At 43.8% G+C, this 27320-nt stretch overlaps 1 protein-coding gene across 3 annotated transcripts in view; it reads left to right on the forward strand.

The window, feature by feature from the left end:
• Positions 1-27320, forward strand: part of gtpbp3 (GTP binding protein 3, mitochondrial) — a 35236-nt gene that overhangs the window by 5840 nt on the left and 2076 nt on the right. For 2 of the 3 annotated variants that reach the window (XM_084162951.1, XM_084162952.1), the window contains exons 2-7: positions 4483-4736; positions 4859-4945; positions 8332-8534; positions 9639-9711; positions 15600-15743; positions 17141-17306. In XM_084162951.1, the coding sequence (XP_084019077.1) occupies positions 4483-4736; positions 4859-4945; positions 8332-8534; positions 9639-9711; positions 15600-15743; positions 17141-17306 (927 nt within the window). Of the gene's footprint in view, positions 1-4479; positions 4737-4858; positions 4946-8331; positions 8535-9638; positions 9712-15599; positions 15744-17140; positions 17307-27320 lie in introns of all 3 variants that reach the window. The other variant, XM_084162950.1, reaches the window with a different exon arrangement.

The following is a 27320-nucleotide window of genomic DNA, read 5'->3' on the forward strand; positions in this document are numbered from 1 at the left end:
TACTGACCTTGAACCGGCCGGCTGGAGGTCATCTTGAAGTCCAGAGTGGGCTTGCTGGAAAATCCGGCCCAGAAGTCGATGGTGCTGACTCCTGAGATCCGGACTGAGTGTCTGCCCTCGCTAGACGTCTGGAGAGATGGGGAAATAGGTCAAAGGTTAGAATCACATTAGGTCAGATTAGATTCTATTAGAGCAGTGATATTCAAAGTCGGGGTCACGGAGGAATTGCAGTGGGGACAAAAAATTAAGAGTACAAATTATTGTATGGGACAATATACAAATGTTTTTGAAAAACATAATTTGATAAGAGATGAAAATGCAATGAATTGAAGGTTATTTGTTGATGTAAAAATCTAAATGTACTCATTTTAAGGTTGTGTCATTAGATTTGGGGTGGGGTCACAATAAATTATTAGGGGGAAAAATTGTGTCCCCTGAAATTCTGATGAAAAAAATGGGGTCCCCAGAAATTCTGCCAAAGAAAATGGGGTCCCCAGAAATTCTGGTGAAAAAAAAATGGTGTCCTGTCCCCAGAAATTATGGCAAAGAAAATGGGTCCCTGCTTAAAATGTTTGAATACCACTGTGTTGTTTGTGCTGTGATGTGGGATCACACACAATGAAAATGTCTGCATCTGCATCTGTATCCTAAACTTATACAGTGGTTTGTCTCATACAAGACACGTTTAGAATCCACAATACAGCTGATAAAAAATATAACAGAAAGTTTACATGACAGCAGCTCTGTAGCTGCTATTTTCAGCATTGGTTGGGAATTGAGGCCAGCACTGGTTAGGAGCAGGGTTTCATGATGATGTGCAGTCACTAAACATGGTCTGCTTAAGCCATCACCACAGTTATTTCAATATTTAATGACCGTTTCTAAAGTTAGAACATAACAATGTGATGAGTTTAGGATGGCTGTGCCAGTATGGCTGATCCAAGATGGCTGTGACAGTATGGTTGATCCAAGATGGCTGTGACATTATGGTTGATCCAAGATGGCTGTGACAGTATGGTTGATCCAAGATGGCTGTGACAGTATGGTTGATCCAAGATGGCTCTGACAGTATGGTTGATCCAAGATGGCTGTGCCAGGATGATTGATCCAAGATGGCTGTGCCAGGATGATTATGATCATGTCTCCAATGCAAGAGAAGCCAAAGCTTTTACATCAAATGGAACACCATTTTCCAACAAGACAAAGATGAACGGAGCAAAGTACAGAGTGATCCTTGATGAAAACCTGCTCCAGATCGCTCAGGACCTCAGACTGGGGCAAAGGTTCACCTTCCAACAGGACAACGACCCTAAGCACACAGCCAAGACAACACAGGAGTGGCTTCGGGACAAGTCTCTGAATGTCCTTGAGTGGCCCAGCCTGAGCCCGGACTTGAACCCGGTCGAACATCTCTGTAGAGACCTGAAAATAGCTGTGCAGCAACGCTCCCCATCCAACCTGACAGAGCTTGAGAGGATCTGCAGAGAAGAATGGGAGAAACTCCCCAGATACAGGTGTGCCAAGCTTGCAGCGTTATACCCAAGAAGACTTGAGGCTTTAATTGCTGCCAAAGGTGCTTCAACAAAGTACTGAGTAAAGGGCCTGAATACTTATGTAAATGTAATATTTCAGTTTTTTATTTGTAATATTTTTGCTAAGATTTCTAAACGTCTTTTTGCTTTGTTATTATGGGGTATTGTGTGTAGATTGAGGAGGAACAAAACAAATGTAATCAATTTTAGAATAAGGCTATAACGTAACAAAATCTGGAAAAAGTCAAGGGGTTTGAATACTTTCCGAAGGCACTGTATATGTATGAATTGCAGGTTCCAGTGTTGACTCAATCTCTTGCACAAATCATATAACGTTCCATTTAGCAGGTTGCTTTCATACAAAGCAACTTACAGTCGTGTGCATACATTCTTTACATTTGGGTGGTCGTGGGAATCGAACCCACTATCTTGCCAGCGCAACCCACTCCTTTTGCCCTCAGAACAGCCTAAATTCGTTCCGGCTACAAGGTGTCGAAAGCGTTCCACAGGGATGCTGGCCCATGTTGACTCCAATGCTTCCCACAGCTGGATGTCCTTTGGGTGGTAGACCATTCTTGATACATACTGGAAACTGTTGAGCGTGAAAAACCCAACAGCATTCCAGTTCTTGACACAAACCGGTGCGCCTGACACCTACTACCATACCCCGTTCAAAGGCACTTAATTGTTTTGTCTTGCCCATTGACCCTCTGAATGGCACACATGCGCAATCCATTTCTCAATTGTCTCGAGGCTTAAAAATCCTTCTTTAACCTGTCTCCTCCCCTTCATCTACACTGATTTGAAGTGGATTTAACAAGTGACATCAATAAGGGATCGTAGCTTTCACCTGGATTCACCTGGTCAGTCTATGTCATGGAAAGAACCAGTGTTCTTAATGTTTTCTGCGCTCAGTGTAGATGTATATTTGGCCCAACATTTGATTTCTATAATGTATTGTACTCTACTTTGCTCTACTGTAATGTACTGAACCATAATGTACTGTAATGTACTGTACATAATTGTACTATACTTTACTGTACTGAACTATAATGTATTGTACTGTACTTTACCATACTGTACATTATTGTACTGTACTAGACTGTGCTGAACTGAACTGTACTGTACAGAACTATACTGTACTATACTATTTCTACCCATTTAAACTGGTCTTGGTCAGGTCATGGTCTCGATCCACTGGTCCTTGGTCCTTAAAAACTCTTGGTCTGGATTTAAAGGGTTCCGGTCCTGACTTCATTTCTGGTACTCACACCAATTGTATACTTTTGAATCCATGTGGGTAATGAACCAGTGCACACTTCAGGAAACATTGTAGAGTATTGAGATGCATGGCCAGCAGGGGGCTCCCTTCCCTCCAAGAGTGCTGTCAGGCCCGAGCTCACTCAACGATATCAACTTCATTTGTGTTGCATTTGAAGATCTTAGTCTATAGATGCTGTACACCAAGTTTCGGAGAAATCGGTGTAGTGGTGTCTGAGATGTTGTTTAAATTAATTTTTCAAAATAAATTTACGTAATTTTCAAAATGGCAGATAATCCATCACGGTGACGTCATTGGTCCAAGAGGCACATTTGTTCCTTGGGTAGAGAGGAACCTATGTACCAAATGTTACTATAGGTTGAATGAGGGAGCGGGGCTGACCTTTTGAAGTCAAAGGTTGTTTATAGTGCCACCATTTGGCAGAGTTGCACCACGTGCAACCAGATGTATTTGTGCATAATTGTATACCATCCCACCAAGTTTGGTCTCTGTAGGTTTTACCATTTAAGAACTCTCCAAAAAAATTGACAATTAATAAAAACCCTACAATAACAAGAGGGTTCCAGACCCTTTTGGGGCTTGTTCCCCGATTTAATAATAACACTGAACAAAAATATAAACGCAACATGTAAAGTGTTGGTCCCATGTTTCATGAGCTGAAATAAAAGATCGCAGAAGTTTTCCATACGCACAAAAAGCGTATTTCTCTAAAATGTTGTGCACAAATTTGTTTATATCCGTGTTAGTGAGCATTTCTCTTTTGCCAAGATAATCCATCCACCTGACGGGTGTGGCATATCAAGAAGCTGATTAAACAGCATGATCATTACCCAGGTGCACCTTGTGCTGGGGACAATAAAAGGCCACTCTAAAATGTGCAGTTTTGTCACACAACACAATGGCATGCTGACTGCAGGAATGTTCACCAGAGCTGTTGCCAGAGAATTTAATATTAATGTCTCTACCAAAAGCTGCCTCCAATGTCGTTTTAGAGAATTTGGCAGTACGTCCAACCGGCCTCAACCACAGACCATGTGTATGGCGTCGTGTGGGCAAGCGGTTTGCTGATGTCAAGGTTGTGATCAGAGTGCTCCATGGTAAGGTGGGGTTATGGTACGGGCAGGCATAAGCTATGGACAATGAACACAATTGCATTTTATCGATGGCAATTTGAATGCACAGAGTTACCGTGACGAGATCCTGAGGCCCAATGTTTCAGCATGATAATGCACGGCCCCATGTCGCAAGGATCTGTATACAATTCCTGGAAGTTGAAAATGTACCAGTTCTTCCATGGCCTGCATACTCACCAGACATGTCACTCATTGAGCATGTTTGGGACAACATGCACAGGCTAATCAACTCTATGCGAAGGAGATGTGTCGCGCTCCATGAGGCAAATGGTTGTCACACCAGTTACTGACTGGTTTTATGATCCACGTCCCTAACTTTTTTTTAAGGTATCTGTGACCAACAGATGCATACCTGTATTCCCAGTCATGTGAAATCCATAGATTAGGGCCAAATTATACTGATTTTCTTTACGTGAACTGTAACTCAGTAAAATCTTAGAAATTGTTGCATGTTGCATTTATATTTTTGTTCAGTGTATATATAGCTCTTTTCAAGGACCCAGCCGCTTGACAATTGAATAATTGTCTTCAGCAGAGCAGCTCCATCAGTGAGGGGCCTGTGTATCCCTACCAGAGCGGTATGCGATGCTGAGACCATCTTCGCCCTGTCGTCGGGCCACGGCAGGTGTGGTGTGGCGGTGGTCCGTGTCAGTGGTCCTGCCTCCTCCATGGTCCTGAGGAATATGGCAGGTCTGACCCTACCCCCTCCTCGTACTGCCCAGCTACGGAGGATCACTGACCCCCAGTCCAAAGAGCTGCTGGACCGAGGACTGGTCCTCTGGTTCCAAGGTCATATCGGTCCTAGAGGACATCTCACAGTTATTTTTGGATAAACCCACAATGCATCTCATAGTAGCTGTTCTGCTTGGTCCAATGTTGTTGTTGTGACTGTTGTTGTGCTTTCTTGTCAGGTCCCCACAGCTTCACAGGGGAAGACAGTGCGGAGTTCCATATTCACGGAGGTCCTGCAGTCATCACAGCTGTCCTACAAGCCCTAGGTAAGCGCGCAGTCATATGAAGAGAGATATGAGATATGGTACTAGGTTAGAGCGCAGTCATATGAAGAGAGATATGAGATATGGTACTAGGTTAGAGCGCAGTCATATGAAGAGAGAGATGAGATATGGTACTAGGTTAGAGCGCAGTCATATGAAGAGAGATATGAGATATGGTACTAGGTTAAAGCACAGTCATATGAAGAGAGATATGAGATATGGTACTAGGTTAAAGCACAGTCATATGAAGAGAGATATGAGATATGGTACTAGGTTAGAGCACAGTCATTTGTAGAGAGATATGAGTGGTCTGATTGAGTGTGATGTCCAGAGAGTGTCCTGTCTATACTGTAGTTGTCTTGACAGCTGGGATGAGAGATGAGGGATCAGGAACCAGCTGATTCTAGATCTGTGCCAATGGACAGCTTCTACCTGGAATGTATCGTGTGATCTCTACCGTGGCACCAGACCTGGGTATCAACACTTCACCACCTCTCCTGAGAGGAGCGCTACAGAAAATAGCCTAATTTTAGTATTCTTGAGGAAAACCGTCAGCAGCCTAACAAAAGCAAATCTCTATTTTTGACAGTCAAAATAGTGGGTTTGGAATCTACCTACTGTAGATTCACCCTTTCCTTAGTTTGGCATGCAGACAATGCTGCTATTGTTTCTCTGGTACAATGTGTGGATGGAGGGAACCTGGAGTAGGCTGATGTTTCCTCTCCTAGCGGGCCCTATTGAACTGTCAATCATTCAATGTGTCAATCAATATTCAGATCTTTAGGGTGCATCTCAATAGCGATGATGCCTACTGGCGATTTGCTTTCACCTGTGTGTGTGTGTGTATATATATATATATATATATATATATATATATATATATATATATATATATATATATATATATATATATATATATATATATATATATATATTAGTACTAGGTTAGAGCCTAGAGGAGATAAGTGTTCGTGTAGTTGTTTCATCTGGGTGTCTGCATTGCTTTCCTTCCTGCAAACAGTTTCCTTGAACTTGAGAGTAATGCAGAACTGTTGTCAGTTTCCTTGCAATGTTAATGTTTGGCTGCTAGGGGGCAGTGTTATATAAATGAATGTCAACTGTGCAGCGCCTCAGATTGCAGTTAGATTGCATCTTCTCAGAACAGCCAGTCAACAACATAATACATAAAGTTGATGATATAATCCTGGTGTCTTCTGTAGTTACCAGCGTTGTGCTTCTTTATTAATACGGTACTAGTACAGTGTTAATAACCAACTGGCAACAGCCAACTGTCTCTGGTTAATGCCTTTGCAGAGGGTGTAAGGATCAGGCCACCATATTGACAACCAATAAATTAAGTTCTGTAAAGGTTCTAACAAAAACACCTTACCTCATTGCCAGTGTTGTTTTTGCCACTCACAGGGATCCCAGAATGACCCTTCAACTCTGAACCTCTGACCCTATGACTTCATGAGCCCAGAGCAGGCACGGGGTTTGTCTCTTTCTGGCAGTGTGTGTATTTCTCAGGAAGACAAGAGACAAGCAGCCAGCAGACACTCTATTGTGTAACTTTATATGACAATTAAATTAAATACACCTACAAATATACACTGAGTACAGTCACATGCATACAATAATGCGATAAATGTGGATAATCAGATTAATATAATAGTTTGATTAAAACGTTTACATGCTTTGCAAGAAGAATGATTTCCCTAATAATCCTGTTTACATCTGAAACCAGGCTACCTGATGGCACTCTGATAAATGCAGAAAATCGCCAATCAAAATAAAGGTTCTACCACAGCAGCCATGTTGTTTTTGGGAAGCATATTTGATTCAGAGTTCGGATATATAAAGTTTGTATGAGAAAACTGCTTCTAAGACGCATAAATTCAGTTGTTCCAAACTCAGTTCACTAGCGCTAAAGAGGGAGGCTTGCTGGGCTGGTGATAGCACGTGCGCAGATCAAATACACTGCTGGAACGCCGATATAAGCTGTTTCCATGTCCTAATAATTCGAAAGATTACTCAGAAAACCAGGTGTTTTAATCGGCGTAGGTTTACTTCCATTATGACCTTTCACCGATTAATATAAGCAGAGTAAGGTGTTTACGTGACTATTGCGTAATCTGCCTACTGCCATAATGAGTTTAATATCGATTTATTACTGTGCATGTAAACTTACCCACTGAGTGTACAAAACTTTATGAACACCTGCTCTATCCATGACATACTGACAAGATGAATCCAGGTGAAAGCTATGATCCCTTATTGATGTCACTTGTTAAATCCACTTCAATCAGTGTAGATGAATGGGAGGAGACAAGTTAAAGAAGGATTTTGAAGCCTTGAGACAATTGAGACATGGATTGTGTATGTGTGCCATTCAGAGGGTGAATGGGCAAGACAAACGATTTATGTGCCTTTGACCAGGGTACGGTAGAAGGTGCCAGGCGCACCGGTATGTGTCAAGAACTGCAACGCTCCACAGTTTCCCATGTGTATCAAGAATGGTCCACCACCCAAAGGTCATCCAGCCAAGTTGACACAACTGTGGGAAAGCATTGGAGTCAACATGGGCCAGCATCCATGCCGAACGCTTTGGACACCTTGTAGAGTCCATGCCCCGACGAATTGAGGCTGTTCTGAGGGCAAAAAGGAGTGGTGGGGTGCAACTCAATATTAGGAAGTTGTTCTTAATGTTTTGTCCACTCTGTATTTAGGTAGTGTATATTTAGCTGTGGATGCTTTTAACCCTTTGTTGTACTCTGTTGTCCCAAAAGACTACATATACACTACCGTATATATATATATATATATATATATATATATATATATATATATATATATATATATATATATATATATATATATATATATATATAGAGTGAATATATATATATATATATATATATATATATATATATATATATATATATATATATATATATATATATATATATATATATATATATATATATATATATATATATATATATATATATATATATATATATATATATATATATATATATGAGTGAATCCCGTTTTTAAATGCACAATATGTCAATTAATTAACTTGGCATGCAATCTACGTTGCCTTAGTGAACCTTAGTAACCCTGGCTTGTGAACGTTAGGGAACCTTATTAGTGACCCAAGTTTTGTCTCTGTCTTGCTGTGCTGTGTGGTGTGTAACTAATTGACCCTGGCTTTGACCTTGTTTGAGTGATTCTCTGTCTTACTGTGTGGTGTGTTACTAATTGACCCTGGCTTTGACCTTGTTTGAGTGATTCTCTGTCTTGCTGTGTGGTGTGTTACTAATTGACCCTGGCTTTGACCCCGTTTGAGTGAGTCTCTGTCTTGCTGTGCGGTGTGTGTTATGCAGGAAGCCTGGAGGGTGTGAGGCCTGCGGAGGCAGGGGAGTTCACGCGGAGGGCCTTCCACGCGGGGAAACTGGGCTTGACGGAGGTGGAGGGCCTGGGTGACCTGATCCACGCTGAGACTGAGGCCCAGAGGAGGCAGGCCCTCAGGCAGATGGATGGAGAGCTGGGCCGCGTCTACCAGGACTGGAGCTACAGGCTGAAACGGGTAGGAGAGTAGGTTCCCCCAGAGAAAGAGAAAAGACGGATGGTTACCTAGCAACTTGTTGTTGTCTAAGCCAGCCAGGCAACTGTGTAACGATGTTGCATAAAAAGCACACAGATCTCAAAGTTAGGATTCAGGCCTTTGTGTGTACTAGACAGCTCTAGTTTGGGCTGTTTGAGTTGCCATGGTTGCCATTTGGCTGCGAGTCGTCTCCAGGCCATTGGTAGAGTGGTCTGATTGAGTGTGATGTCCAGAGAGTGTCCTGTCTATACTGTAGTTGTCTTGACAGCTGGGATGAGAGATGAGGGATCAGGAACCAGCTGATTCTAGATCTGTGCCAATGGACAGCTTCTACCTGGAATGTATCGTGTGATCTCTACCTTGGCACCAGACCTGGGTATCAACACTTCACCACCTCTCCTGAGAGGAGCGCTACAGAAAATAGCCTAATTTTAGTCTTCTTGAGGAAAACCGTCAGCAGCCTAACAAAAGCAAATCTCTATTTTTGACAGTCAAAATAGTGGGTTTGGAATCTACCTACTGTAGATTCACCCTTTCCTTAGTTTGGCATGCAGACAATGCTGCTATTGTTTCTCTGGTACAATGTGTGGATGGAGGGAACCTGGAGTAGGCTGATGTTTCCTCTCCAAGCGGGCCCTATTGAACTGTCAATCATTCAATGTGTCAATCAACATTCAGATCTTTAGGGTGCATCTCAATAGCGATGATGGCTACCGGGGATTTGCTTTCACCTGTTCACTTCTGTCATGAAAGGAGACAAGGAGAGGATGCTTTTTTTAGTCGACTGAGATGTTTTAGTCGACTGAGATGTTTTAGTCGACTGAGATGTTTTAGTCGACTGAGATGTTTTAGTCGACTGAGATGTTTTAGTCGACTGAGATGTTTTAGTCGACTGAGATGATTTAGTCCACTGAGATGTTTTAGTCGACTGAGATGATTTAGTCCACTGAGATGTGACCTAGAAGACAATCACAACCGAGAAACTTAAATCATTGCCAAAGGAATTAATATAGAGAGGAATGTGATGAGTATAGCATATGTTGTTGTTGTCTCTCTCGCTCAACATCTGTATGTTTGTTGTTTCAGTGTTTGGCTCACGTGGAAGCCTTCATAGACTTCAGTGAAGATGAGCTCATCGAGGACGGGGTGTTAAATCACGGTGGGTACGCCCCCTTCTCTGGAACAAAATAACCATTACGGAAGTCAGTTTTCCAGGGGGAGTTGGCATGGCTTTCCTGTTTGTATCTGCGGAGAGGGAGAGCTAGCGTCATTGAGAGGAGATACGCATCAAAGTGCTGAAAAGACGGTCTCCTTGGAGGAAGTGGGGAGAAGGGGCCACAGGGACACTGCAGGCATTCATCTTGTCTTCAAAGCCTGGCTTCTCAGGCTGTCCAACACAGGAATACACTGTCAGCAGCTACAAACCCTCTCTCTATCTCTCTCTCTATCTCTCTCTCTATCTCTCTCTCTATCTCTCTCTCTCTCTCTCTCTCTCTCACCTCTCTCTCTGTCACCTCTCTCTCTCTCACCTCTCTCTTGCTACCACCTCTCAATTCAATTCAATTTAAGGGCTTTATTGGCATGGGAAACGTATGTTAACATTGCCAAAGCAAGTGAAGTAGATAGTAAACAAAAGTGAAATAAACAATAAATATTAACAGTAAACATTACACTCAGAAGTTCCAAAAGAATAAAGACATTTCAAATGTCATATTATGTATATATACAGTGTTGTAATAATGTGCAAATAGTTAAAGTACAAATGGGAAAATAAGTAAACATAAATATAGGTTGTATTTACAATGGTGTTTGTTCTTCACTGGTTGCCCTTTTCTTGTGGCAACAGGTCACACATCTTGCTGCTGTGATGGCACACTGGTTTTTCACCCAGTAGATATGGGAGTTTATCCAAATTGGATTTGTTTTCGAATTCTTTGTGGGTCTGTGTAATCTGAGGGAAGTATGTGTCTCTCATATGGTCATACATTTGGCAGGAAGTTAGGAATTGCAGCTCAGTTTCTACCTCATTTTGTGGGCAGTGTGCACATAGCCTGTCTTCTCATGAGAGCCAGGTCTGCCTACGGCGGCCTTTCTCAATAGCAAGGCTATGCTCACTGAGTCTGTACATAGTCAAAGATGTCCTTAATGTTGGGTCACAGTGGTCAGGTATTCTGCCACTGTGTACTCTCTGTTTAGGGCCAAATAGCATTCTAGTTTGCTCTGTTTTTTTGTTAATTCCTTCCAATGTGTCAAGTAATTATCTTTTTGTTTTCTCATGATTTGGTTGGGTCTCTGTGGGGTCTGTTTGTGTTTGTGAACATAGCCCCAGGACAGCTTACTTAGGGGACTCTTCTCCAGGTTCATCTCTCTGTAGGTGATGGCTTTGTTAGGAAGGTTTGGGAATCGCTTCCTTTTAGGTGGTTGTAGAATTTAACGGCTCTTTTCTGGATTTTGATCATTAGCGGGTATCGGCCTAATTCTGCTCTGCATGCATTATTTTGTGTTTTCTGTTGTACACGGGATATTTTTGCAGAATTCTGCATGCAGAGTCTCAATTTGGTGTTTGTCCCATTTTGTGAATTCTTGGTTGGTGAGCGAACCCCAGACCTTAAAGGGCAATGGGTTCTATAACTGATTCAAGTATTTTTAGCCAGATCCTAATTGGTATGTCAAATTTTATGTTCCTTTTGATGGCATAGAAGGCCCTTCTTACCTTGTCTCTCAGATCGTTCACAGCTTTGTGGAAGTTACCTGTGGCGCTGATGTTAAGGCCGAGGTATGTATAGTTTTTTGTGTGCTCTAGGGCAACGGTGTCTAGATGGAATTTGTATTTGTGGTCCTGGCAACTGGACCTTTTTTGGAACACCATTATTTTTGTCGTACTGAGATTTACTGTCAGGGCCCAGGTCTGACAGAATCTGTGCAGAAGATCTAGGTGCTGCTGTAGGCCCTTCTTGGTTGGGGACAGAAGCACCAGATCATCAGCAAACAGTAGACATTTGACTTCAGATTCTAGTAGGGTGAGGACGGGGGCTGCAGACTGTTCTAGTGCCCTTGCCAATTTGTTGATATATACAGTTGAAGTCGGAAGTTTATATACACTCAGGTTGGAGTCATTAAAACTCGTTTTTCAAACACTCCACAAATTTCTTGTTAACAAAATATAGTTTTGGCAAGTCGGTTAGGACATCTACTTTGTGCATGACACAAGTAATTTTTCCAACAATTGTTTACAGACAGATTATTTCACTTATAATTCACTGTATCACAATTCCAGTGGGTCAGAAGTTTACATACACTAAGTTGACTGTGCCTTTAAACAGCTTGGAAAATTCCAGAAAATGATGTCATGGCTTTAGAAGCTTCTGATAGGTTAATTGACATAATTTGAGTCAATTGGAGGTGTACCTGTGGATGTATTTCAAGGCCTACCTTCAAACTCAGTGCCTCTTTGCTTGACATCATGGGAAAATCAAAAGAAATCAGCCAAGACCTCAGAAAAATAATTGTAGACTTCCACAAGTCTGGTTCATCCTTGGGAGCAATTTACAAACGCCTGAAGGTACCACGTTCATCTGTACAAACAATAGTATGCAAGTATAAACACCATGGGACCAGGCAGCCGTCATACCGCTCAGGAAGGAGACGCGTTCTGTCTCCTAGAGATGAACATACTTTGGTGCGAAAAGTGCAAATCAATCCCAGAAAAACAGCAAAGGACCTTGTGAAGATGCTGGAGGAAACAGGTACAAAGTATCTATATCCACAGTAAAACGAGTCCTATATCGAAATAACCTGAAAGGCCTCTCAGCAAGGAAGAAGCCACTGCTCCAAAACCGCCATAAAAAAGCCAGACTACGGTTTGCAACTGCACATGGGGACAAAGATCGTACTTTTTGGAGAAATGTCCTCTGGTCTGATGAAACAAAAATAGAACTGTTTGGCCATAATGACCATCGTTATGTTGGGAGGAAAAAGGGGAAGGCTTGCAAGCCTGAAGAACACCATCCCAACCGTGAAGCACGGGGGTGGCAGCATCATGCTGTGGGGGTGCTTTGCTGCAGGAGGGACTGGTGCACTTCACAAAATAGATGGCATCATGAGGAAGGAAAATGATGTGGATATATTGAAGCAACATCTCAAGACATCAGTCAGGAAGTAAAAGCTTGTTCGCAAATGGGTCTTCCAAATGGACAATGACCCCAAGCATACTTCCAAAGTTGTGGCAAAATGGCTTAAGGACAACAAAGTCAAGGTATTGGAGTGGCCATCACAAAGCCCTGATCTCAATCCTATAGAACATTTGTGGGCAGAACTGAAAAAGCGTGTGCGAGCAAGGAGGCCTACAAACCTGACTCAGTTACACCAGCTCTATCAGGAGGAATGGGCCAAAAGTCCCCCAACTTATTGTGGGAAGCTTGTGGAAGGCTACCCAAAATGTTTGACCCAAGTTAAACAATTTAAAGGCAATGCTACCAAATACTAATTAAGTGTATGTAAACTTCTGACCAACTGGGAATGTGATGAAATGAATAAAAGCTGAAATAAATCATTCTCTCTACTATTATTCTGACATTTCACATTCTTAAAATAAAGTGGTGATCCTAACTGACCTAAGAGAGGGAATTTTTACTAGGCTTCAATGTCAGGGATTGTGAAAAACTGAGTTTAAATGTATTTGGCTAAGGCATATGTAAACTTCAACTGTATGTTGAAGAGGGTGGGGCTTAAGCTGCATCCGTGTCTCACCCCACGGCCCTGTGGAAAGAAATGTGTGTGTTTTTTGCCAATTTTAACCGGAACACTTGTTGTTTGTGTACATGGATTTTATAATGTTGTATGTTTTTCCCCCAACACCACTTTCCATCAATTTGTATAGCAGACCCTCATGCCAAATTGAGTCAAAAGCTTTTTTGAAATCAACAAAGCATGAGAAGACTTTGTCTTTGTTTTGGTTTGTTTGTTTGTTTGTCAATTAGGGTGTGCAGGGTGAATACGTGGTCTGTCGTACGGTAATTTGGTAAAAAGCCAATTTGACATTTGCTCAGTAGATTGTTTCACTGAGGAAATGTAAGAGTCTGCTGTTAATGATAATGCTGAGGATTTTCCCAAGGTTGCTGTTGACGCATATCCTGCAGTAGTTATTGGGGTCAAATATGTCTCCACTTTTGTGGATTGGGGTGATCAGTCCTTGGTTCCAAATATTGGGGAAGATGCCAGAGCTGAGGATGATGTTAAAGAGTTTAAGCATAGCCATCTCTCTCTCTCTCTCTCTCTCTCTCTCTCTCTCTCTCTCTCTCTCTCTCTCTCTCTCTCTCTCTCTCTCTCTCTCTCTCTCTCTCTCTCTCTCTCTCTCTTTTTTTCTCTCTCTCTCTCTCTCTCCCACCTCTCTCTCTCTCAATTCAATTCAATTTAAGGACTTTATTGGCATGGGAAACGTGTGTTAACATTGCCAAAGCAAGTGAAGTAGAAAGTAAACAAAAGTGAAATCAACAATGAATATTAACAGTAAACATTACACTCAGAAGTTTCAAAAGAATAAAGACATTTCAAATGTCATATTATGTATATATACAGTGTTGTAATGTGCAAATAGTTAAAGTAGAAATGGGAAAATAAATAAACATAAATATGGGTTGTATTTACAATGGTGTAAGTGGTCTCTCTCTCTCACCTCTGTCTGTCTCTCTCTCTCTCCCACCTCTGTCTCTGTCTCTCTCTCTACCACTCTCTCTCTCTCTCTCTCTCTCTACCACCTCTCTCTCACCTCTGTCTGTCTGTCTGTCTGTCTCTCTCTCTCTCTCTCTCTCTTCTCTCTCTCTCTCTCTCTCTCTCTCTCTCTCTCTCTCTCTCTCTCTCTCTACCACCTCTCTCTCTCTCTCTCTCTCTCCCACCTCTGTCTCTCTCTCTCTCTCTCTCTCTCTCTCTCTCTCTCTCTACCACCTCTCCCTCTCTCTCTCTCTCTCCCACCTCTGTCTCTCTCTCTCCCTCTCTCTCTCTCTCTCTCCCACCTCTGTCTCTGTCTCTCTCTCTCTACCACCTCCCTGTCTGTGTCTTCCATTCTCTCTCTCTCTTTGTCTCTCTCCTCTCTCCCTCCCTCTCCTTCTCTCTGTCTCTCTTTCCCTGTGTCTGTCTGTCTGTCTGTCTCTCTGTCTCTCAATTCAATTTCAATTTAAGGGCTTTATTGGCATGGGAAACGTATGTTAACATTGCCAAAGCAAGTGAAGTAGATAGTAAACAAAAGTGAAATAAACAATAAATATTAACAGTAAACATTACACTCAGAAGTTTCAAAAGAATAAAGACATTTCAAATGTCATATTATGTATATATACAGTGTTGTAATAATGTGCAAATAGTTAAAGTACAAATGGGAAAATAAATAAACACAAATATGGGTTGTATTTACAATGGTGTTTGTTCTTCACTGGTTGCCCTTTTCTTGTGGCAACAGGTCACACATCTTGCTGCTGTGACGGCACACTGTGGTTTTTCACACAGTAGATAAGGGAGTCTCTCTCTCTCTCTCTCTCTGTGTTTCCCATGGTGTGGGGGGAGAAGGGGAGAGTGAGAGGAAGGGAAATCCCCCTCAGCAGTCTGGTGGGGGTGGGGGTGGGGGTGGGGGTGGGGGGGCAGCTGGGAGAACAGAAGCCTCTGATCTTTGATTTAGTGACAGATGCTTTGCTGCATGGCATTTGTTTTGGTGGCACGCCATTGGGCCCTTTCCTCTCAGAGGAGAAGTCAGAGCCACCTCTGGTTCATAGCTAAGTGGACAGGGGTCTACACGATGGGTGAGATTCTTTCATCTCATGTAATTGGCATTTAAAAAGGTTGTTTCACATCAGACACATTCTAAATATGTCACAATATTGTTGACATTAGTTGATTAGTTTCACATGTTACAGAGCAAAGATAGTTTCACCTGTTACACGGCATTGGTTATTTGGAAAGAGAACATGAAATTCAAATTGAAGTTTGACTCCCTGCTGTCCTGTCACTACCTAAATAAAAATAAAATAACAATGACTACCTGTCTCCCCTACCCAGTGGACAGTTCAGTGCGCCAGCTGGAGACCGAGATAGAGACACACCTAAAGGACGAGAGGAGAGGAGAGCGGCTACGCAGTGGAGTACAGGTGGTCATAGCAGGAGCTACCAATGCTGGGAAGAGCAGTCTGCTCAACACACTCTGTAAGAATAATACACACACACAAACAAAGGATCGCTCATTTCCTATTGACATCAATGTATGAGTGCACTTAGTCATGCACCTACACTTAAAGGAGAATTGTGCTTTTTTTTATGACCAAATCTCTATTTCTGATGTAAATGACATGTTATAGAAGATTCCAGACACGTTTTTTTTAGCGATTTCACTTGTTTTTGAGAAACGTACACCAACCAGCGATTCACTTCCTCATCCTCGTAGTGCAGTACGGGGGGCTCTGAAAAAACATGTAATTTCAATCTTTTATCCGCAACATTATATTCCATTTTGTGCGACTTGAGCTGTTTCCCCAATCCACCTGTTCCATTCTGTGTAGCCACTTGAGTCGCAACCAAATTGAATATAACGTTGCGGATAAAGTTTGGAATTACACAATTTCATGTGTACAACGTCTAAAGACCTGCGTCACTATACTGACAGCTTTTCTGTTTCTAGAAGGATGTTTCTGGAACATTTGTTCCATGTTTTTTCAGAGCCCCCCGTACTGCACTACGAGGGTGAGGAAGTGAATCGCTGGTTGGTGTAAGTTAATCAAAAACAAGTGAAATAGAGATTTGCTTGTAAAAAAAAAGCACGATTCTCCCCTTTAATTCTAGAGAATACACATCTAATACACTCCACACTCAACACTTTAGAACGACACAATGACCACACACTGACGATTCACGACACTGCTTTAGTCCCATGTCCCTTGAGAGAAAATAACTTCCTAATGACACCTTATGCAACCGTGGAGCGTCAAAAGTATTTCTAATGAACCTGTTTCTAATGAACCTGTTTTGTTTATCAGTCATGTGGTCATGAGTTTGAGATATGACATCCTGCATCATTAAGCATGGCTCTGTATAAACCATGTGGAGTGGTTGTTTGGCTGCTTCCTATCAGAATAATAGACGTATTTTATCAGCCTCCAGATAAAATCCTGTTATTGTTTCCTATTGAGCTTTGTCTTTCCCAGGGCCTGACTCACGGCCTCAGCTCTAACACAGAGTAATGGCCGGGCTGTCGGTTGTTTGGCTGGGCAGTGGGGAGGGAGGGAGGGATACTACCGTACAGCACTTTACTCTATGTACGTAGTTCCGCTGAATAAAGGTGTGGTTCTGGATTAAAATATCCCATGGCAGGAGAAGGTTGATGAGTTTGTCGAGGATCTTATTTTGATTCCAAGAATAGGACACTTCAATGGTTAGTATTTCCCATGAATATATTGAGTTGTAGTGATTTTAAGAGAAGAGAAGATGGATGGAATATTTAAAAAAACGATCTCTCCATCCCAATTCTTCTCTCTCTCTCCCTCTCTCTCATCCCTCTCTCTCATCTCTTTCTCTCTCTCTCTCTCTCTCCATTCCTCTCTGTCCAGGCCAGCGTCCAGCAGCCATCGTGTCCCCCATCGCGGGGACCACCAGGGACATTGTGGAGACCTCTCTGGACATTGGGGGCTTCCCTGTCCTCCTGAGTGACACCGCAGGGCTCAGAGACTCCTCAGACAGCGTGGAGAGAGAGGGGGTCCGCAGAGCCCGCCAGAGGTAGGTGCTAATCAATCAATACCAACGTGTATACACTATACCACATACTGTATATTGTACAAAGCATTATGGTCAAAATGCACATTTCATTTCAAGTAATTGAATATCTTTGATATGTAGTTCACCTAAAATGAATACACTAATTCTTATCTTAAGTGACCTTCAGGACTAGGATTTGGAAAGACATTAAACAATACGATATGGGGCAGTATTGGGTGTCTCTTCCTGTGAATTGTGACTTCTGTACAGAACAAAGTCTAGTGTTGTCTACATTGTATGGGAAATACGAACAAAATGAACAAGATACTTGAAAATCCTTGAAAACAAAGAAAGGAAGAAATAATTCAAGGCTTTCCCCATACGTTGTATTTTGGCTCCAGTTCTTCAGTGTAAAGAGGATATAAATACCAGACGTAAACACACTCAGGAGGTGGGAGGATGTGCCACCATGCACATTTGCATAATAATATTTACCATACAGAGGGTGAGGCACGCACACACACACACACACACACAAACACACACACACGCGGTAAGTGACCGGGTCAAATACATACATACCTGAGCACTCCATCCTGACGGCTGCTTCCATTGTTTACACCAGGGAAGAATAGCAGCAGCAGAAATGTATATACCTCTCCCTGAGTACACACACCCCCACCCCCACCCCCCACAGACTTGGCCAGGCTGACAAGAGAGGCGGGAGAGGGGAGAGTTGGCCCGGTAGGAAGTGCAGGCAGTTCTTGTGCTTAAGGGGACTTTCTGTATGTCTGTCAGGGGATCCAGGGCTCATGACCTGGGGAAGGGCAGGAAGGAGGTAGTCAGAATAAGCATCCTGCTGCTGCTGCTAGTCCCTGGGGAGGGGGGTGTCCCTGGGGAGGGGGGTGTCCCTGGGGAGGGGGGGTGTCCCTGGGGAGGGGGGTGTCCCTGGGGAGGGGGGTGTCCCTGGGGAGGGGGGGTGTCCCCACAGAGATACAGTTAATTATGTGACTGTCTCTAGATTCCCTACCTATGCTTTTCTGTTTCAACAAAAATGGACAATGCTATACAATTCTATTATATTCTGGGGAATTATAAGATGGCGCTGCAGTGGATAGCAACACATTTATGGGTTCCTGACCAATTCTGCTATTTTGCTGTGTTTTTTTACACTGATCGTAAATATTTTTTTACATAATGTCTCCGCCATCATTTCCTATGACCTTCTGGAGATCAGAACAGTGATCACTAACCTCGATTTGGATGACAATGTGTACTTCAACGAGTCGGCAGCTCTGGACGTTCTGCTCTGGACCAGGCCCTGATCCCCGGGCCTCGAAAGAGGAAGCGACGGCGCAAGAGAGGCAGACGAGCCGGCATCCTGACGAGACTACGTTGGCGTGCAAATAAACCGCCTCTACCCTACGTTCTGTTGCCGAACCTACAGTCACTAGAGATCAAACTGGACGAGCTCTGTTGGAGACTATCCTATCAACGGGACCTGAAGAACTGTAATATCCTATGATTCTCAGAGTCGTGGCTGAACAAGGACATGGATAATATACATCTTGTTGGCTTTTCCATGCATCGTCAAGACCGGTCAGCAGCAGTTTTTGCTCGCCTGAGCTAGAAATAGCTTATGATAAGCTGCAGGCCATACTATTGACTATTTTTCGGAACTGTCTATTTACCACCACAAACCGATGCTGGCACTACAACCTGTATAGGGCCGTAAGCAGACACACTTCTCGTGGCCGGTGATTTTAATGCAGGGAAACTTAAATCCTTTTTACCTCATTTTTACCAACATGTCACCTGTGCAACTAGAGGCGACAAAACTGTACTTTACTCCACACACAGAAAACCTTTACTCCACACACAGAAAACCTTTACTCCACACACAGAAAACCTTTACTCCACACACAGAAAACCTTTCTGTGTAAGGTAGGGTCGTCATTTTGTAGAGCATGAACCTGCAGGATCGGGTCACCGCTTTGATGTTAGCGGAGAATGACAGGGTGTTGTCCAGGGTCACGCCAAGGTTCTTTGCACTCTGGGAGGAGGACACAATGGAGTTGTCAACTGTGATGGCGAGATCATGGAGCGGGCAGTCCTTCCCCGGGAGGAAGAGCAGCTCCGTCTTGCCGAGGTTCAGCTTGAGGTGGTGATCCGACATCCACACTGATATGTCTGCCAGACATGCAGAGATGTGATTCGCCACCTGGTTATCAGAAGGGGGAAAGGAGAAGATTCAGTGTGTGTCGTCTGCGGGGGGCCAGTATGAAAAATATAAATAATGTATGCACTCACTAACTGTAAGTCGCTCTGGATAAGAGCGTCTGCTAAATGACTAAAAATGTAAATGTAAATGTAAATGTCTGCGTAGCAATGATAGGAGAGGCCATGTGAGGATATGACAGAGCCAAGTGACTTGGTGTATAGAGAGAATAGAAGAGGGCCTAGAACTGAGCCCTGGGGGACACTAGTGGTGAGAGCACATGGTGCGGAGACAGATTCTCGCCACGCCACCTGGTAGGAGCGACCTGTCAGGTAGGACGCAATCCAAGAGTGAGCAGCGCCGGAGATACCATTGAGGAGTTTACTACATCAGCCACCGGCTTAATTAATTACGGGACTAAGATTGAATCCTACTACACCGGGTCTGATGTGGCAGTGCTTGCAAACTATCATGAATTACAAAGGGAAACCCACCCGCGAACCGTCCAGTGACGCGAGCCTACCAGACAAGCTAAATGCCTTCTATGTGCGCTTCGAGGCATGCAACACTGAACCATGCATGAGAGCAATAGTTGTTCTGGACGACTGTGTGATCTCGCGCTCTGTACCCGATGTGAGTAAGACCTTTAGACAGGTTAGCATTCACAAGGCCGCAGGGCCAGACGGATTACCAGGACGCGTACTCAGAGAATGCGCTGACCAGCTGGCAAGTGTCTTTACTGACATATTCAACCTCTCCCTGACCCAGTCTGTAATACCTAAATGTTTCAAGTAGACCACCATAGTGCCCAAGAAAGCCAAGGTAACCTGTCTAAATGACTATCGCCCCATGGCACTCACATCTCTAGCCATGAAATGCTTTGACAGGCTGGTCATGGTTCACATCAACACCATCATCCCGGACACCATGGACTCACTCCAATTTCGCATTCCGCCCCAACAGATCCACAGATGACGCAATCTCTATTGCACCTCACACTGTCCTCTCCCACCTGGACAAGAGAAACACCTATGTGAGAATGCTGTTCATTGATTACAGCTCAGCATTCAACACCATAGTGCCCTCCAAGCGCATCACTAAGCTCAGGACCCTGGGACTGAACACCTCCCTCCCTCTACAACTGGATCCTGGACTTCCTGACGGGCCGCCCCCAGGTGGTGAGAGTAGGTAAAAACACATCCATTACATTGACCCTCAACACGGGGGCCCCTCGGGTGCGTGCTTAGTCTCCTGCTGTACTCCCTGTTCACCCACGACTGCATGGCCGCGCATGACTCCCAACACCATCATTAAGTTTGCTGACAACACGACGGTGGTAGGCCTGCCTGATCACCAACGACTATGACACAGCCTATAGGGAGGAGGTCAGTGACTTGGTGTTGTGGTGCCAGTACCACAACCTCTCCCTGAACGTCAGCAAGAGAAAGGAGCTGATGGTGGACTACAGGAAACGGAGGGCCGAGCACGCCCCCCATCCACATCGACAGGGCTGTAGTGGAGTGGGTCGAGAGCTTCAAGTTCCTCAGTGTCTACATCATTAAGGAATTAACATGGTCCACGCACACCAACACAGTCGTGAAGAGGGCACGACAACACCTCCTCCCCCTCAGGAGGCTGAAAAGATTTGGCATGGGCCCTCAGATCCTTAAAAAGTTCTACAGCTGCACCATCAAGAGCATCTTTACTGGCAGCTTGGTATGGCAACTGCTTGGCATCTGACCGTAAGGCGCAACAGAGGGTAGTGCTTACAGCCCAATACATCACTGGGGTCAAGCTTCCTGCCATCCAGGACCTCTAAACTAGGCAGTGTCAGAGGAAGGACCAAAAACTTGTCAAAGACTCCAATCACCCAAGTCATAGACTGTTCTCTCTGCTACCGCACGCCAAGCAGTACTGATGCACCTGGAATCAACAGGACCCTGAACAGCTTCTACCCCCAAGCCATAAGACTGCTAAATAGTTCACAAAATAGCTACCTGGGCTACCTGCATTGACCCTTTTTGCACTAACTCTTTTGACTCAAACAGTAGCAGCAGTGTATTCAAACTGTATCTATCCTGTCACTCTACCCCTACCTACACTATATATGCAAAATATGTGGATACCCCTTCAAATTAGTGTATTCGGCTATTTCAGCCACACCCGTAGCGAACAGGTGTATAAAATTGAGCACACAGCCATGCAATCTCCATAGACAAACATTGGCAGTGGAATGGCCTTACTGAAGAGTTCAGTGACTTTCAACGTGGCACCGTCATAGGATGCCACCTTTCAAACAATTAGTTCGTTAAATTTCTGCCCTGCTAGAACTACCCCGGTCAACTATAAGTGCTGTTATTGTGAAGTGGAACAGTCTAGGAGCAACAACGGCTCAGCCACGTAGTGGTAGGCCACACAAGCTCACAGAACTGGACCGCTGAAGCTCGTAGTGCGTAAAAATCGTCTGTCCTCGGTTGCAACACTCACTACCAAGTTCCAAACTGCCCCTGGAAGCAACGTCAGCACAAGAACTGTTCGTCTGGGAGCTTCATTACATTTGTTTCCATGGCTGAGCTGCCACGCCTAAGATCACCATGCGCAAAGCCAAGTGTCGGCTGGAGTGGTGTAAAGCTCGCCGCTATTGGACTCTGGAGCAGTGGAAACGCGTTCTCTGGAGTGATGAATCACGCTTCAATGTCTGGCAGTCCGATGGACGAATCTGGGTTTGGCAGATGCCAGGAGAACGTTACCTGCCCCAATGCATAGTGCCAACTGTACAGTTTGGTGGAGGAGGAATAATGGTCTGGGGCTGTTTTTCATGGTTTGGGCTAGGCCCCTTAGTTCTAGTGAAGGGACATCTTAACTCTACAGCATACAATGACATTCTAAACGATTCTGTGCTTCCAACTTTGTGGCAACAGTTTGAGGAAGGCCCTTTCCTGTTTCAGCATGACAATGCTCCCATGCACAAAGCGAGGTCCATCCATAAATGGTTTGTCAAGATCGGTTTGGAAGAACTTGACTGGCCTGCACAGAGCCCTGACCTCAACTTCATCGAACACCTTTGGGATGAATTGGAACGCCGACTGCGAGCCAGGCCTAATCGTCCAACATCAGTGCCCGACCTCACTAATGCTTTTGTGGCTGAATGGAAGCAAGTCCACGCAGCAATGTTCCAACATCTAGTGGAAAGCCTTCCCAGAAGATTGGAGGCTGTTATAGCATCAAAGGGGGAACCAATTCCATATTAATGCCCATGATTTTGGAATGATGTGTTTGACGAGCAGGTGTCCACATACTTTTGGTCATGTAGTGAATATGTACATATATACCTCAATTACCTTGTACCCCTGCACATTGACTCAGTACTGGTACCCTGTGTATATAGCCAAGTTATTGTTACTCATTACGTATTTATTATTTGTGTTATTTTTTAAATATTATTTATCTTGTTGGGAAGGGCCTGTAAGTAAGCATTTCACTGTTATATGCTGACCACACCGCTCACGTTACATGCGCGAGCGTTGCAAAATAAATGTATACATACATGTTATTCAATCATTGCATTCACACGGCTCACGTGCGTCAACGAGCGACTGCATAGCCAGGCGCTAAAATAGAACTTGGTTCTATTTGTGACACTTGACGCGCTGCAAGTCCCACCTCTCCCATCTCCTCATTGGTTTTTAGGAGCATATACCAACGTGGGTGATTGAAAGATGAACTGAGGTCTACACTCCAGTCCAGTTGGTTGAGGTAATGCACCTTAAAGTTAGTTGCCAACCGCCATGTAAAGTCCAAAGAAGAAGAAGACTGAAGGAGGAGAGATTACTAGAAACTGACTCTGTTTACCCTTTTATCTGTGGATTAATTGTCGGAGTAGAGGACCTTGTGCATTTCAGGTAAAATAACAACCCAATGTTTATATTCCAGGACAAATTAGCTAGCATCAGCAAGCTAGCTAGCTAAATTGCCATGCATGTTTAATGCTTTTCGACCTGTCCCCAAATTAATATAGTTGGTTCAGAGTTCGTTTTGATATTTCAACCTGCGTGTCCTGATCGTGTCTGGGTGTGGATGTATAAAATCAATATGCCCGCGAACGCGGACGCACGCGCGCCCGGTCTGGTGTAAATTAGCTAGAAAGATGTGTCGGCATCGAGTAATTGTCTCTGGCCCCCTCCCAGTTAGGGCGAGTGATGAGCTCTACAGCAGAGTCTCAGAACTCAATTAAAATAGAATTTGTTGATAATTGGCCCTCTTTCTGGGACTCACCCACAAACAGGACCAAGCCTGGCCTGCTGAGGAGTGACGGACTCCGTCCTAGCTGGAGGGGTGCTACAGGACCAAGCCTGGCCTGCTGAGGAGTGACGGACTCCGTCCTAGCTGGAGGGGTGCTCTCATCTTATCTACCAACATAGACATGCACCGTGTAGCTCATTTGGTAGAGCATGGCGCTTGCAACGCCAGGGTTGTGGGTTTGATTCCCACGGGGGGCCAGTATGGAAGAAAAAAAATTCTGCACTTACTAACTGGAAGTCGCTCTGGATAAGAACGTCTGCTAAATTACTAAAATGTAAAAAAATGGTGCAGGCCAGGCAGCAGGCTGTTAGCCAGCCTGCCAGCTTAGTGGAGTCTGCCACTAGCACAGTGTAGTCCACTCAGCTATCCCCATTGAGACCGTGTCTGTGCCTCGATATTGGTTGTGCAAAACAAAACATGGCGGTGTTCGCTTTAGCAATCTCACTGGTATAAAGACCTCCTCCATTCCTGTCATTATTGAATGGGACTGTGATATCTCACATCTCAAAATAGCGCTACCTAATGTTAGATCCCTCACTTCCAAGGCAGTTTTGGTCAATGAACTAATCACTGATCATAATCTTGATGTGATTGGCCTGACTGATACATGGCTTAAGCCTGATGAATTTACTGTGTTAAATGAGGCCTCTCCTCCTGGTTACACTATTGACCATATCCCCCGCGCATCCCGCAAAGGCGGAGGTGTTGCTAACATTTACTATAGCAAATGTCAATTTACTCCCCCAAAAAATGACTGCGTTTTCATCTTTTGAGCTTCTAGTCATGAAATCTATGCAGCCTACTCAATCACTTTTTATAGCTACTGTTTACAGGCCTCTGGGGCCGTATACAGAATTCCTCACTGAGTTCCCTGAATTCCTATCGGACCTTGTAGTCATGGCAGATAATATTCTAATTTTTGGTGACTTTAATATTCACATGGAAAAGTCCACAGACCCACTCCAAAAGGCTTTCGGAGCCATCATCGACTCAGTGGGTTTTGTCCAACATGTCTCCGGACCTACTCATTGCCCCAGTCATACCCTGGATCTAGTTTTGTCCCGTGGAATAAATATTGTGGATCTAAATGTTTTTCTTCATAACCCTGGACTATCGGACCACCATCTTATTACGTTTGCATCGCAACAAATAATCTGCTCAGACCCCAACCAAGGATCATCAAAAACCATGCTATAAATTCTCGGACAACCCAAAGATTCCTAGAGGCCCTTCCAGACTCCCTCCACCTACTCAAGGACGTTGGAGTACAAAAATCAGTTAACAACCTAACTGAGAATCTAAATCTAACCTTGCGTAATACCCTAGATATAGTCGCACCCCTAAAAACAAAAAACATTTGTCACAAGAAACTAGCTCCCTGGTATACAGAAAATACCTGAGCCCTGAAGCAAGCCTCCAGAAAATTGGAACGGAAATGGCGCTCCACCAAACTGGAAGTCTTCCTACTAGCTTGGAAAGAAAGTACAGTGCAATATCGATGAGCCCTCACTGCAGCTCGATCATCCAATTATTCCAACCTAATTGAGGAGAATAAGAACAATCCTAAATGTATATTTGATACTGTCTCAAAGCTAACTAAAAAAGCAGCATTCCCCAAGAGAGGATGCCTTTCACTTCAGCAGTGATGAATTCATGAACTTCTTTGTCGAAAAGATCATGATCATTAGAAAGCAAATTACGGACTCCTCTTTGAATCTGCGTATTTCTCCAAAGCTCAGCTGTCCTGAGTCTGCACCAAACTACCAGGACCTAGGATTAATGGAGACACTCAAGTTTCTTAATCCTATATCTCTTGACACATTCATGAAAATAGTCATGGCCTCTAAACCTTCAAGCTGTATACTGCACCCTATTCCGACTAAACTACTGAAAGAGCTACTTCCTGTGCTTGGCCCTCCTATGTTGAACATAATAAATGGCTCCCTATCCACTGGATGTGTGCCAAACTCACTAAAAGTGGCAGTAATAAAGCCTCTCTTGAAAAAGCCAAACCTTGACCCAGAAAATGTAAAAAAAACTATCGGCCTATATCGAATCTCCCATTCCTCTCAACATTTTTAGAAAAAGCTGTTGTGCAGCAACTCACTGCCTTCTTCAAGACAAATAATGTATACGAAACGCTTCAGTCTGGTTTCAGACCCCATCATAGCACTGAGACTGCACTTGTGAAGGTGGTAAATGACCTTTTAATGGTGTCAGACCATGGCTCTGCATCTGTCCTCGTGCTCCTAGACCTTAGTGCTGCTTTTGACACCATCGATCACCACATTCTTTTGGAGAGATTGGAAACCTTAATTGGTCTACACGGACAAGTTCTTGCCTGGTTTAGATCTTATCTGTCGGAAAGATATCAGTTTGTCTCTGTGGATGGTTTGTCCTCTGACAAATCAAATGTGCGTTTCGGTGTTCCTCAAGGTTCCGTTTTAGGACCACTATTGTTTTCACTATATATTTAACCTCTTGGTGATGTCATTCGGAAACACAATGTTAACTTTCATTGCTATGCAGACGACACACAGCTGTACATTTCGATGAAACATGGTGAAGCCCCAAAATTGCCTACCCTGGAAGCCTGTGTTTCAGACATAAGGAAGTGGATGGCGGCACATTTTTTACTTTTGAACTCGGACAAAACAGAGATGCTAGTTCTAGGTCCCAAGAAACAAAGAGATCTTCTGTTGGATCTGACAATTAATCTTGATGGTTGTACAGTCGTCTCCAAAAAAACTATGAAGGACCTCTGCGTTGTTCTGGACCCTGATTCTCTTTTGACGAACATATCAAGAATATTTCAAGGACAGCTTTTTTTCCATCTTCATAACATTGCAAAAATCAGAAACTGATGCAGAAAAGCTAATCCATGCTTTTGTCACTTCTAGATTAGACTACTGCAATGCTCTAAATAAACTTCAATTAGTGCTGAACACGGCTGCTAGAATATTGAATAGAACCAAAACATTTGATCATATTACTCCAGTGCTAGCCTCGCTACACTGGCTTCCTGTTAAGGCTAGGGCTGATTTTAAGGTTTTACTGCTAACCTACAAAGCATTACATGGGCTTGCTCCTACCTATCTCTCCGATTTGGTCCTGCCGTAGTTACCTACTCCTATGCTACGGTCACAAGATGCAGGCCTCCTTATTGTCCCTAGAATTTCTAAGCAAACAGCTGGAGGCAGGGCTTTCTCCTATAGAGCTCAATTTTTATGGAATGGTCTGACTTTCCATGTGAGAGACGCAGACTCGGTCTCAATCTTTAAGTCTTTACTGAAGACTCATCTCTTCAGTAGGTCCTATGATTGAGTGTAGTCTGGCCCAGGGGTGCGAAGGTTAATGGAAAGGCACTGGAGCGACGAACTGCCCTTACTGTCTCTGCATGGCTGGTTCCCATCTCTCCATTGGGATTCTCTGCCTCTGACCCTATTACAGGGGCTGAGTCACTGGCTTACTAGTGCTCTTCCATGCCGTCACTAGGAGGGGTGCGTCACTTGAGT

This window comes from Coregonus lavaretus, assembly GCF_964263955.1.
Source record: "Coregonus lavaretus genome assembly, chromosome: 6".
Classification (NCBI taxonomy): domain Eukaryota; kingdom Metazoa; phylum Chordata; class Actinopteri; order Salmoniformes; family Salmonidae; genus Coregonus; species Coregonus lavaretus.